At 59.6% G+C, this 12,270-nt stretch overlaps 1 protein-coding gene across 1 annotated transcript in view; it reads right to left on the bottom strand.

Moving 5' to 3' along the window:
• The window catches only part of TMEM63C (transmembrane protein 63C), a 61,870-nt gene that overhangs the window by 5,272 nt on the left and 44,328 nt on the right, over positions 1-12,270 (bottom strand). The window contains 17 exon segments of the mRNA XM_036012669.1: positions 337-446; positions 2,056-2,223; positions 2,617-2,722; positions 2,963-3,005; positions 3,007-3,123; positions 4,886-4,951; positions 5,503-5,589; positions 6,509-6,615; positions 7,727-7,784; positions 7,786-7,878; positions 8,349-8,471; positions 9,837-9,939; positions 9,942-9,969; positions 10,748-10,825; positions 10,827-10,872; positions 11,002-11,082; positions 11,683-11,754. Coding sequence (XP_035868562.1) covers positions 337-446; positions 2,056-2,223; positions 2,617-2,722; positions 2,963-3,005; positions 3,007-3,123; positions 4,886-4,951; positions 5,503-5,589; positions 6,509-6,615; positions 7,727-7,784; positions 7,786-7,878; positions 8,349-8,471; positions 9,837-9,939; positions 9,942-9,969; positions 10,748-10,825; positions 10,827-10,872; positions 11,002-11,082; positions 11,683-11,754 — 1,486 coding nt within the window.

Raw genomic sequence — 12,270 nt, 5'->3', positions numbered from 1 at the left:
TACTCCCCCCCCCCAGCCCTCCCTCCAGCCCTTGGAATGGTGCTCGCAGTTCAGTGGCTCAACAGGCTCCCACTGTGGGGGTGTCAGAGGGGAGAAGAGAGGACAGCTGTCTTCCAGATGTCCCCACCCTGTGAGGGGAGCCGTGTCAGGGCCAGTGCGAGACACACACACACACACACACACACACACACTGAATTGGTGCATCCCATAATGGAGAGAGGCAAGAACCTTTCATCTCTGTGGTGCTGTGGGAGCCCAGGCCAGGAGGGTGTCCTCGGGCTCTGTCCCCCAGGGACCAGGGAGACGCAGTGCAGGAAGGGCAGGCTGGCAACTCACCTCATAGGTGTGTGTGCTCCGGAACTTCCCCAGAAGAATGCCCACGACGGCGATGAGCATGGAGATGATGAGGGTGGTCAGGGAGAAGATGGTGATGCTGTGCAGCGACCCTGCCAAGGGGAAGCAGAGGGGCTTGGTGCCTGAGGGCTGGAGCGTGGGCGGGGTCCCCAGCTGAGACGGCCCCGGACTGACAGACGCCTGAGCCCGCTCGGCACCTCTGGGGGGCCTCGAGCCCCGGGCGGAGAGGCCCCTGCCCAACCCTCTTCCTAACCGCTGGCCCTGATGGCCTGACACAGTGACGTTGTCCCTTCGTGCTGGGGACCAGCTTAGCATTGGGCATCTTGTGGATTCCACTGAAAACAATTAATTCACTTAAGTACCCGTTTAAGTGCCCATGAAACACGTCCTTCTCCACACATGAGTTGCCTCCCGCGTCACGGTCCCTGCCAAGTGTCGCTGAGTCACTCATTGGTGCCACTGCCCCACATACGACCTGGGCCACATCTCCCCTTCCTGGTGCCCGTGCACAGTGTCCATGCTGATGGCCCTAAGGTGCTGTCCTGAAGTTGTCATTTTTGTTTTGCTTGGTGATATCTGGTGGCTTTTTCAGGGCAGCACTTTCTAACTAGGTACATGTTAAAAATCGGTCTTTACACCATTACGGCATAACAGTGCTTATAATCATGTTTGATAACAGCAAAAAAGGTAAACCGCCTTGATATCCAGCAGCAGGGAACTGACTAAAACTGAGAAAGGTGAATTCATCCATGGAAAAGAAATGTGCTCACACAGAATCAACATTAGAAAACGAATTTCACAATTGGAAAAGCAGCAATAAACCAATAAACTCCCTTCTGCTTTGCCATTCCCCCCTCTGACCCCCAAAATAAAAAAACAAAAACAAAAAAAACATGCACAGAGTGAGGTCTCCGAGCAACGACCTCAGGCTTCCGATGGCTCAATATTCATCTTTCTATTTTTGATAAAACGGGCCGTCCTTGATGCTTAAAAAAGGCATTATAGAAAGTGACACCTGCGAGGTGGAGGGAAGGCTGGGGGTGAGAAACAGGGGCTGGCAGGACCCAGGCGATGCATGTGGGTGCTGGAGGCCCAAGTGTTTGCAGGTGCCGCCGTGACAGGGAGAGTAAGAGAACATGGGCCCTCCCTGCTCAGTGCCACCGAGAAGGTTACGGCCAAGTGTTCCTGAGGGAAGGCCAGTGTGGGACGAGGCAGAACACGGGATGGGGCAGGGAGGATGATGGGGGGGTCAGTGTGTGCATCTTGCCTCGAGGGCACCTCCAGTATCTGACGGTGGGGACGGGGACAGCAGCTGCCGAGGGTGGAGAAGCAGCACGTGGGGCAGCTCTGACTCCTCCTCCAGGTGTTGGCAGCTCTGGAGAGACCAGGCATCCTGGGGGACCCCAGGGGGCACGTCCTGGGAATGGAGCCTGCGAGCTGACCTCTCACGTCCTGCCAGCCACCGTGAGAATGAAGGAATGTGATGCTTCTTGCCCACCAGAAGGTGGCACACCAGAGGGTGCACGGTTCGGGTGGTCCGAGCCTTCCCCTCTCCTTCAAAGGGCTCTCGTACAAGCCCCTGGGACCAGAGAAGACACCTGGCTGGACGGTGCTCAGTCTGGTCCACGCGGCCTTTTCTGCTCTGACGGAGCCGTGGTGGAGGCAGGCAGGGTGGAATGGCTGGGCAGGCCTGGTACCCACCTAGTCGGAGGATGGAGAAGAAGAGCATCCAGAACAGACCCAGCAGCGGCGCGAAGATGGCCTGGTTGACGGCGGCCATGTGGATCTGCTCGTTGAGCTTGGTGGGTGCGTAGGAATAGTACATGTTATAGCGGTCTGAGACGTGCTTCATGAACAGGTACAGCAGCCCTGGCGGCCGGAAGATGGAGGCACTCAGTGGCTGCTCCCCAGCCGGGGCCCGGCTGTCCCAGAGTCCCCACAGAACTGAGAAGTCAGATTCGAGGTCTGTCAGAGCAACAGGGGCCAAGGACAGGCTGTGGCAACTGTGGTGCCCGCCTGTGGGACTAGAACTCTGCCAGGCTGCTGAAGAGTCTTCCACTCACGCATTCACTCAACAAACAGCCTAAGTAACTAGCCGTGCGGCCTCAGCCCCCTACCTGGCCTTGGCCCTGACACCTCCCGCCCTGCTGACGGGCCCTCCCAGGTTTCCTCCTGCTCCGGGACGTGGCCTGATATTGCGGGTTGACTCCTCCTTCCGGTCGGAGGGCGAGAAGCCCCGGGTGTGCCTGAGGGGTGACTCACCGAAAGGGACGATGATGGGGCAGGTGATGCTGTAGGCCATCACCACGCTGAAGACGTTCATCATCCACGCGTATTCTCGCCCGTACTGGAAGTCTATGGCCTGGTCCTAGGGCAGAACACAGGAGTCGCCCTCAGGGGGCCTGGTCCCCTTCACTGGGCTGCTCCTGTGGCCCCTCGTCGTCCTCTAGGAGCTGGTCGGCAGCCTGGCTGCCAACCCTGGAGTCCACGAAGCACCCACTCCCCTCACCATGCCTCCCACACAGCGAGCCCCCTCCCCAGCCACCCCCCCCCCCCCCACGATGGGGAAACTCGGAAATCTGCGCTCAGGGAAATGCCCGGACCTCACCTTTCTGATGTGGACTCTCTCCGGCTCGACCTGGAGAAGAAGAGGGGGTGCTGTAGAGGAAGAGTGACCCCAGGCGCATCAGCTCCATGCCCGTGCCGAGCAGAGAGGCTGTGATCACGTAGTTGACGAAGAAGGCGCCGTTGTCCGGCAGGAACACACACCTGGGTGTGGAGAGGGGCGGAGGGGAAGGGGCGGAGGGGAAGGGGCGGAGGGGAAGGGCGGAGGCGTTGAGAGGGGAGGAGGGAGAGTGAAGAAAAGGGCCAAGGGAGAGGGGATTACAGATTTGAAAACTAGGACTTTCAACGTTTGCCACCCTAACAAAACCAGAGCTGGCTGGGTGTCCGACACGACCTGCCTGTTGCCGTGCCACAGTGGGGAAACGAGTGTCGTGTTCATGTGCTCCCAGCCCTGTTTAAGTGCACGAGGGCCCGTCAGAGCGGGGATGGGGGGGGGGGGTCTGCGTGGAGTGTGGGTGTGTTAGGCGACACCTGTGCTGGCTTGATCTAATTCAGGCCGTTTGACCTGGCCCCACAGACCCTGGAGTGTCCGTGAGTAGAACTGGATCGGTGACCTTGAATGATGAAAAAATTGCATCTTTCTTTCTACTAACCTCTACCTGCAATTAGCATTTCCTCCCAGGAAGAGTGTGGACAAGAAACCACAGCCGTGGATGGCTGACGCGGCTGTGGGCCTGTCCCCACTGAAGTCAGATACTGTCCTATCACGCTGCAGTCATTGCTGGCGCCTTCCAATGTCATCTGGGCTCGTCAGCACATCATAGTGATGCCAGTTACCAGACAGACCGCTGAACTATACACACTGGAAAGGTCCTCTCTATTGGTGTGTGTGTGATGTCACTGGCCAGCATCAACCTGGAGTCATTCAGCCACCTACAGGCCACACTGCCTGTCCTCACACTGGTGACCCAGGCCTGTCTTGCTTTCCAGTGCTCTTCCCCCCACCCAAGTTTTGTCAACCTCCTTGACAAGAGAAGTCTGTGAGCCCTGGACATATTTAGGATGCCTTCCACCACGGTTCCCTCTCGATGGCGTCCGGACTGCCGTGGACTCGCAATGTCTTTCTTTCTCCTATAGAAGCTCTGAGATATCCAATAGCCAAAGAGGAACTCATTCATCTCGGGAATAAACATGCAACTTGTTACGATTACGGTTTGCAGAAAGCGCAGAAGCCTAGGAGAATTCTGGTCCTTGCTCTACAGAGCAAGCTATGGAAGCCTGCGTGTCGTTTGCAACATAACACCTTTAGAAAACTGGGATTTCCAATGTTTGTAACCCTAAAAATAAAAACATCGAAACTGGCTGGCTGTGCAGCACGCCCTGCCTGCTGCTGCGTCAGAGATTTCTGCCCATTGAGTTACACCAGGGTTCACACTGGGGCCCTTGAAACGGTAAAAGGCAACTTTAGCTTGCTACGTTTAAAATGGGTCGTCCTGTTATTACATGTGTTACAAAGATCATGTTACAACTTTGATTGTTTAAATATTTGATAACTACATGTCCATGCAGTTGCTGGAATCCAGGTGTTTTGTGTATTCAAAGGTGTCTAACCAGAGTCTGTATAAAACCGGCAGGATCTGAGTAAGATCTGCGACTTGTTTCCATTTCCCAGCTGCGACCCTGTACGAGTCATACAAGAAATGACCACTGGGAGGCGCCGGATGAAGCGTACCCAGGATGCTTTGGGAGGCAATTTCCTGCGAATCTATGTTTATTTCAAACACTCCACAGAAGGGGTCCCTGGACTCTGCCAGATTGCCAGAGGTGCCCACGGCACCGGAGAGGGCAGGAGGCTGCCCGGTGGGAGTGTCTGCGTGCATTCCTTCCACCCGTCGGCGCAAACGAAGGGCATGCAGATCCACCCGAGGGAAACCCGCCGAAGCCCGGGTGCACTGGGGGTACTCACTGGAACCTGATGGACGCCTCCTCCAGGTAGTAGATGTCGAACAGCCAGCGGAGAAAGACGTCCAAACTGGAAGCAAGAACAAGGCAGGCCCTTTAGTTAGTGAATCTATGAACCCAGGCCTGGGGTTCAACTCTTCCTGGACTGGCTTCTGTTGCCCAAGCCCCAAGGCCTCTTGCGCCCTGACGTTCCAGCTGGCCAGTCCACATCGCCTCTTCTCCTTCTCATGCTGGGCCTTCCTGCCTCTGACCCTCTGGCCTCCCGGCTCAAGGCCACCTCCTTCAGCAAAACTTGGCCCGCCATGTCTCCCGCAGCGCTCCCTCTGTTCTCTGAAACTGCCACGTGTTGGCCGCGTTTTCCCCAGCTGGGGCTTCCAGCTAACAGGCGGGGTTGGCTTGTCACCCCAGCGTGATGATACGGTCTTTGAAGGCAGAGTTCGTGGTTGGCACCTTAGAGTTAGCATGGCACCTGGGACACGCTAGGCTCATGGCAGGCACTGGACTGTCCGCTGAGGAATGGGTTTACCGTGGCCACAGGGCGACCTACAGTGTCTGCGTGAGCAGGTTCCAGTGTGAGGGTGAGCCGGGCTGAGGGAGGAGGAACGCTCAGACGGGAGGTACCTGGTCAGCCCCATCGAGGGCAGGATGATCACCATGAACACCAGGAAGATGTAGCACTTGTGCACCACGAACAGATTCTGACTTGACCTGGAAGGAAACAAGGAGAGATTCACCCGTGAGGGAGACGCGCTAGGAGCCAAAGGCTGCAAACCCCAGGAGGAGGAGAGAGAGAGAGGCCACTCCCTGGCCTAGAAAGCTGAGTTAGCGGCTGCAAGAAAGAACAGCATGATCGACTCGTGATGTCTGCCCTGGGCCCTGGAAGGGGGGGCGTAAGGGCCCTGAACGTGACATGCTGTTAAACGGACATGACTGAGGATGCTCAGAATCCCTTTAGAGTGTCCATAATTAACGTAAGCCCTGCTCTTGGCCACAGGAGGGACCCGTGAGGATTTGTTAGGACAAGCCTCCTGGCTTGCTGCCCGGTAGGATGGTAGGTAGGAGCTGCTGGTGCAGGAGATAGCTTTGGAGACCCATGTAGCCTTCAGGCCAAAGCAGGCCCACCTGTGCCAGGAGGTAATAGCCACTCTCTATCCGGTTGGCCCCCACAGAACCAGGAGGGCTAACAAAGGGGAGACAGTGCCTGACCATCTGAAAGGGGAGCACTCTAGGGGCCACACGGGTCTGCGTGCGTGGGCTCCTCTGCCGTGGCCTGGCAGCCTTCCCGACGTTCTCCACGCGAGTCTGGTCCTCTCCTTCTCATCTGTGCCCTCTACCTGCCCCTCAGCCCACAGCTCCCTCTCCTCAGGGCACGGCCGGAAGTGGAGGGAGCTGCCCAAAGACACCTGGTCTGGGCCCCATGTTCCTTGTGGGGGGCCCTGTCTCAGCATCCCCAAGGCCAGAGGCCCAGGGACCACCCAGTCTCCCCTTTTGGGATGGTGTCAGGTAGCCAACTCCATTCCTTAGGCCGGACAGGAGGACAGAACACCAGGTAGGTGGGTGGTGGTGGGGAGGGCTGGCAGGGGAAGGGCTGGGAAGAGCAGGCCTAGGAGAGGGGGCCCCAGCTCACCTGGTCCAGTGGGCCTCGAGGAAGGTAGAGAGGTAGACAATGAGAGGCAGGATCACTGTGAAGGCCCAGAGCATCAGGGAGGGGAAGAACTGGGTCACGATCGGGCTCTGGAAGAGTGGAGCCGAGGAGGGCAGAGAGACGTCAGTGCGAGAAGGTCCCTTCTCCTTCTGGGCCGCCTCTGCCTTCCCCCACACGCCTGGCCTCTTCTCCAGCTCAGTCCTGGAGCGGGTCAGGCTCCCCTGCAGCTGCACAGTGGGCCCGGCCTTTCTCACTGTCTCAGTGGCCAGGGGTCTGCCTGGCTGGGGGCGGGTGGAGGCTGACACCCCCAGGCCAAGTGGCCCCCTCAAGGGGCACAGAGCTATGCTGAGGTCCCTAGAGGGCAGCCTGGGCCAGAGCCAGCTGCTGTCCTTCACGCCTGGTACCCCAGGGAGATGACACCGTCTTTAATGTGATGCTGTGTGAGAAGTGGTGAGAAGGGGGAAAGGGTGTGAATAAGGTGACAGAGGAGGGCAGAAGTAAGCGGTGGGAGTGTGTGTGTGTGTGTGTGTGTGTGTGTGTGTTGCTAGAACAGAGAAGACGATAATCTGGAAAGAGCGGCCTTCTGGGCCATGGTGACAGCCTGGAGGCCACAGAGTCGGGAGTGGGCCAGTCACCTCCTCTGGACCCCTGTCAGTGCAGAGCCTCCCCTGGGCCAGCAGGGGCTCCTTCGGGGCCCAGCTCGCTCATCCCGCACCCTGTGTGCCTGCAGTGAGAGACCCAGAAACAGGTCTGGGCGCTGCTTCTCCCCGAGGGCCGTGCTGGAACGTACCTCACTCTTCCCCGCCCTCAACCCTGTCCCACAAACGTGGGCCCCAGCTCTGGAGAACATGGGGAGAGCAATGCTGTCCCACTGGCCGAGCCCTCTGATGCCCTTCCGTACCCCTCGCAGGCCAGGGTGGCTGACTGAACGAAGCCCTCAGAGCCCACGAGGAACTGGACCCCCCTCCCCCCAAACTCCCCCCAGAACCTGCCTGCAGCTCCTCCGTTCTCTCTGTGCTCCCCAGCCCCAGGCCCTAGCGTGGGCAGCCACCCGCCTCCATCCCCTTTGGAACAAAGGGAACTCAGTGCCACCATTTACACTGCCGCCACCTCTCCCAGGTGGGCTCCGGAGCTGTGCCCCCTGGGCCCCCCACTCCATCCTCGCCAGAGCTCCATGCCTGGCCTGAGCAGAGGAGGTACCTGCAGCTTCTCGATGGGGCGAGTGACGTTATACATGTCAAAGGTGTTGATGATGATGGGGTGTGGTGAGGAAGAAGAAGAGGAAGAAGAGGAAGGTGTTGATCGTGATGAAGCGGGCCCACCAGTAGAAGCGGCGAATGGACAGGTTTTTCCTGGAGAGGGGTGGGGGAAGGGGACACCCTTAGGACCCGGGTCCCAAACCTCAGGCAGAGCCCCCGTGCTGTTTCCCGCAGGCCAGCGGCGGGCCTGGCTGCCCTGGTCTGACTGAGCCCCTTGGACTTGGGCCTTCCCTCAGCTGCACTATTTGCAAAAGCTCTGCATGCACTGCATGGGCGAGCCTTGCCCCCCAAACAGGTGCGTTCTTTCTGCAGAAAAAACCTTTTCCCCAAGGGTTGGTGCCCTCCACACTCGTGGTAGGGTGGGCTTGGGGCTGGGCTTGGGGCTGGGTGGCGGCTGTGGTGACCAAGAGGGGACATGCCCAGCCCAGTGGGGCCGCTAGTGGGCAACAGAGTTGCCAGAGGCCCTGGTTCCTCTCCCCATCCTGTTGCCTGTTGCTTTCTCCAGTCTCAGAGGAGCTCAGAGGAGAGGGGGAGGGCAGAGGGGGCAGGCAGAGGGGGCTTACCAAATGATGTCTTTGGGGTGTGGGGCAAGGGAAACCCTCCAGCGGTAGGATTTGAGGATGGTGGTCACCGAGGACTGTTGGGGGTACACGCCACACTGGATGTACTTATAGTCCTTCAGGATGCTGCGGAGATGGGGGGAGGGGACAGAAGCCTGGGGGTGAGGATGACAGACTTGGAAGGGTCCCAGGCCAGGGCTCCATAGGTGGGGGCTCACACACTTCCTGGGGCCCCTTGGAGCCTTGGGTATGTCCCCCAGGACCCTGCAGGTGGGCAGTCCTTGGGGTCTAGTTGCAGGAGGAAAGGGGCGTTAGAGGAAGGGATTGCCCGGGGAGGAAGGGGTCCACATGGTTCTCGGCTAATGTCTTAGACCCTTAACAGCAGTGACAGCACACAGACCTGCGCTTTCTCCGAGCTTGACGGGGGAGCACTAATCTCACCCTCATCTAAATATCAACGTCCACAGTCAGTGGGTGCTCTGCCTGTGCCTGGCACCGTGCGAGGTGGTGATGGGCATAATCCCAGCCGTGAGGGTTACTGTATCAATTACGGTGCCTGAAGACACAACCAGAGGGGAGCACGTGCTGGCCCCGGACCCCCATCTTCGATCTCATGCACGTGTCTGCTGCTCATTAAACCTCACATCTACTCTACTGAGTGATGATGTCACAGAAATGAGCAGAATCGTCTTCTGTAGGTGCATTGTTTTATGTAACACACACTAATTAGAAAATCCCCTTCTTAACCCTCTGGGAGCTGGATGGGGAAGATAGAAGTAACCAAGTTTACCATGTAAGAAATCTGAGAGTGTAAGCGATGTGCGAAATTGCCCACGATTATTTGCAACGAAACTCTAGGCTGCCCGCTCTTCCCGTGCGGGGCTGGGTGGGCGAGGGCGGCTCCTCGGGGAGAAGCGGGCCCACACGCCTCAGGAGGGTGGCTCTGGGGATCTCACCCATTTAACCCAGTCCTAAGGATCTAAGGATCCTTCCAGAACATCCCAGAGTGGGCCCCATCCACTCCCTATCGAGGCGGGGCTGCCAGAGGCTGGGGCAAAGGGGCGGCCAGCAGCAGGAGAGGGGAAATGGTGGGCTGAGCTTCTGTGCCCTGGGCGGGGGGAGGGGTGTGATGTGTGAGGAGAGAAAACAGGTATTGTTCTTGTCCCAGAACAGGGGCCACGAGCTCAGAGGCTACTCTGACCGCCTCATGCTGAAGCAAGGACGCATGGGGAGGAGGAGCTTGCAGCCTAATGCCTCTGGGGACAGGCTGAGCCTGGCAACGGGGAATGGGGACAGGGATGCAGCCGAGCTCAGGCTGGCAAGGGCAAGACGGTGGCTGCCTGCGGGGCCCAGGAGGGTTGGGGGAGATCAGGGCAAACTGGAGGGAGGCTCGCTCCTCCTTCCCTCGGCTGGAACGAGGGTGAGGGAGGGTGGCGTCAGAGAAGCAGAGGCCGGCTCTCGGGGCTGGGCAGGGCTAGCCCTGGCACTCACTGCTTCGTCATCCTGGAGTCCTGGAAGGTGACGAAGATCAGGTCCAGACGCTTCAGCCGAACGCGGTTGAACTCGGCGTTGAACTCGTCGGTCAGCTGCTCTCCAGCTCACTGTAGTACTGCTCTGCGTCTACCTGGGGCGAGACGCAGCCCTCCGAGCTGGTGGGGCTGAGCTCCATCCAGGGAGGCCTCCCGGGCGGGTGTGAGGCTGCTCTCCGCTCAGCAGCCCGGGGACGCTGGGCCTGCGGCCTCAGTTCCACCCCCAGCTCCCTCTGCAGTCTGGCTCAGGACCCCAGGGGGCACTCTAAGAACCCAACTGTAGGACAGGAAGAGGCCATGACTCTGAAGTTAGCTCTCTGCTCTTACATCTGGGGGAGTGAGGCACAGCTGGGGGCTGGGGGATGCGTTCAGACTCAGGATGGACCCCAGAGAAGTGAAAGAATGCGTCTGCGGCATTCTCAGGAAAGGGGCATGATTGTCTCTGGACCAGGGTTGAGAGCTGTCCTGAGGCAGGTGTTCAAGTCTTGGGGCTGTCTTTTAGGCACAGCTGGGTGAGTGGCAAGATGGGCCCGCCATCTTCACACGTTTCTCCTCCTAGCTCCCTGTCCTCGGGGAGGCTGGCAGGCCGCAGCAGCCCGCTGCATTCCCTCCGGTCCTCCCGGCCAAGACCGGAAGGGGCCAGAGACAGCCTCCTGGTTCGCTCTGCCGGTGGCCTGGAAAGGCTTCGCTCCTCTGCAGTCTCAGCCTGAGGATGGCGGTAGTGGGAAGGAAGGGAGGAAGGTGCTGCGGCCCCAGAGCATGCTGAGTGGGCCTGGGGCCTGGGGGTGCGCTGCCCGAGTCCTGGACACAGCCTGGGGACCCAGTGCCACAGGCCCTCCTCTGCGGTGCCTCCGGACACCGTTGCCCACTTACCTCTTTGAAGCAGGTCCAGCACCTGCAAAAGCACAGGCGAGAGCAAGGGTGGGTCTTGATCATCAACCTTCCCACTCTTCTTGGCCTTGGCTGTGTAGTAGAGCCGGCCCCGCATTGCATGGCGCCTGTCAGCCGGGAGGCAGGTGGTGAGGGCGGGGCGGGGAGGGAATCTTGTGGTCAGGGGCCAGCAGAGTCGCATCCTTCCCTGCTGCTGCCCCCACCCCAGGTCTCGACAGGCCCCGCTGCAGCCTCACCTCTGATCGTCCAAGTCAATCAGGTTCCTGACGTAGTAGCAGAAGTGGACCCTGGTCACCACGCACCCTGGGTAGGCCTCTCTGCAGCCACAAAACACAGATGCTGAGCCCGCTGTGGGGCTGGGATGGTGCCCCTGGCCCTGTGCCCACGGCGACAGCCTGCAGGGCTGGGTGGCACCACTGCCTGTGGTTCCTGGGTCCTGGGTGGAGGCATCCAGCTCTTGCCCCTAAAGCCACCCTTCAGGTTGATCCCTGGTGACCTGAGACTGGCCACATCCTGCCCAGATGACCCAGAATAGGGCCAAGGGGCAGAGCTGGAGGTTGCTGCTTACGGAGAGGTAATCAGCTCCTGCGGCTGGGAACCTGGGTCACGTAAGATGTGTCGAGATGACCTATTCTAGATGACCGTGGCCGGGGCCTCCCTGGGCTCGTCATTAGAGAAACAGGGGAAAGGAAGACGCGTTCTCCCCGCTGTCCACACCCCGGCCACTCGGGGAACCTGATGTCATGAATGCCAATGCTGTGGCTCTGGGACTCCCCCCGTCCTGAAGCCTGGTCCTTAGCCCAGTCCGGGCAAACCTCCCTCTGGGGCGTCTCTCTCCCCCTCCCACCTGTGCCAACTCGCTATCCAGCACGGGGACCGGGAAGGGCGACCCGTGCTCAGACCGCCACCCCACTTACTGGAAGTGCTTAATGATGACTTCTGGGTCTTGGATGTCTGTGGGGACATAGGTGATCATCAGTGTCCTGAGACCTAGGTGGGGAGGGTGAAATGAAAGAAGTGAGATGGAGCGCACATGGGGCTCCTGGGTGTTGGGGGCTGTGGGTGGCCCAGGAGCTTCTGGAGCAGGCCTTCCGCTGGCCACCCCTGGCAGGCGGGAGCACTCGGGGGAACCGTGCAGGGGTACGTGGGTCTGGGTTCTGGGGTGCGGTGAAGTCAACCAGTTGATTAGGGTGGGTGGTCTCGAAGGAGCTGATTCTGCCCACTGAGCCTCTGGAAGGCTGAGGGCAGAAGCCAAGGACGGTCCTCCCCTTCCCCACCAGAGCCGGCCAGTTGGCACGGCCCTCCCTTGCCCTGCCTGCCCCCACCCCTGCTCTGTCGGCCCCCAGAGACGCCCGAGCAGTTTGAACGCCGGGACTTGGCTGAGTCCCCATCCTGCCTGGGGAGCACGCCCAGCCCACGTGCGGCGCAAGGGGTGGAGGAGAGTTAAAGCCCCCAAACGCAGCCTCAGCCACTGATGGACAGGGCACCGCCGGGAAGTGCCGCCA

The sequence above is a fragment of the Phyllostomus discolor genome, chromosome 1, assembly GCF_004126475.2.
Source record: "Phyllostomus discolor isolate MPI-MPIP mPhyDis1 chromosome 1, mPhyDis1.pri.v3, whole genome shotgun sequence".
Taxonomy (NCBI): domain Eukaryota; kingdom Metazoa; phylum Chordata; class Mammalia; order Chiroptera; family Phyllostomidae; genus Phyllostomus; species Phyllostomus discolor.
This window is presented reverse-complemented; position numbering and strand designations above follow the sequence as displayed.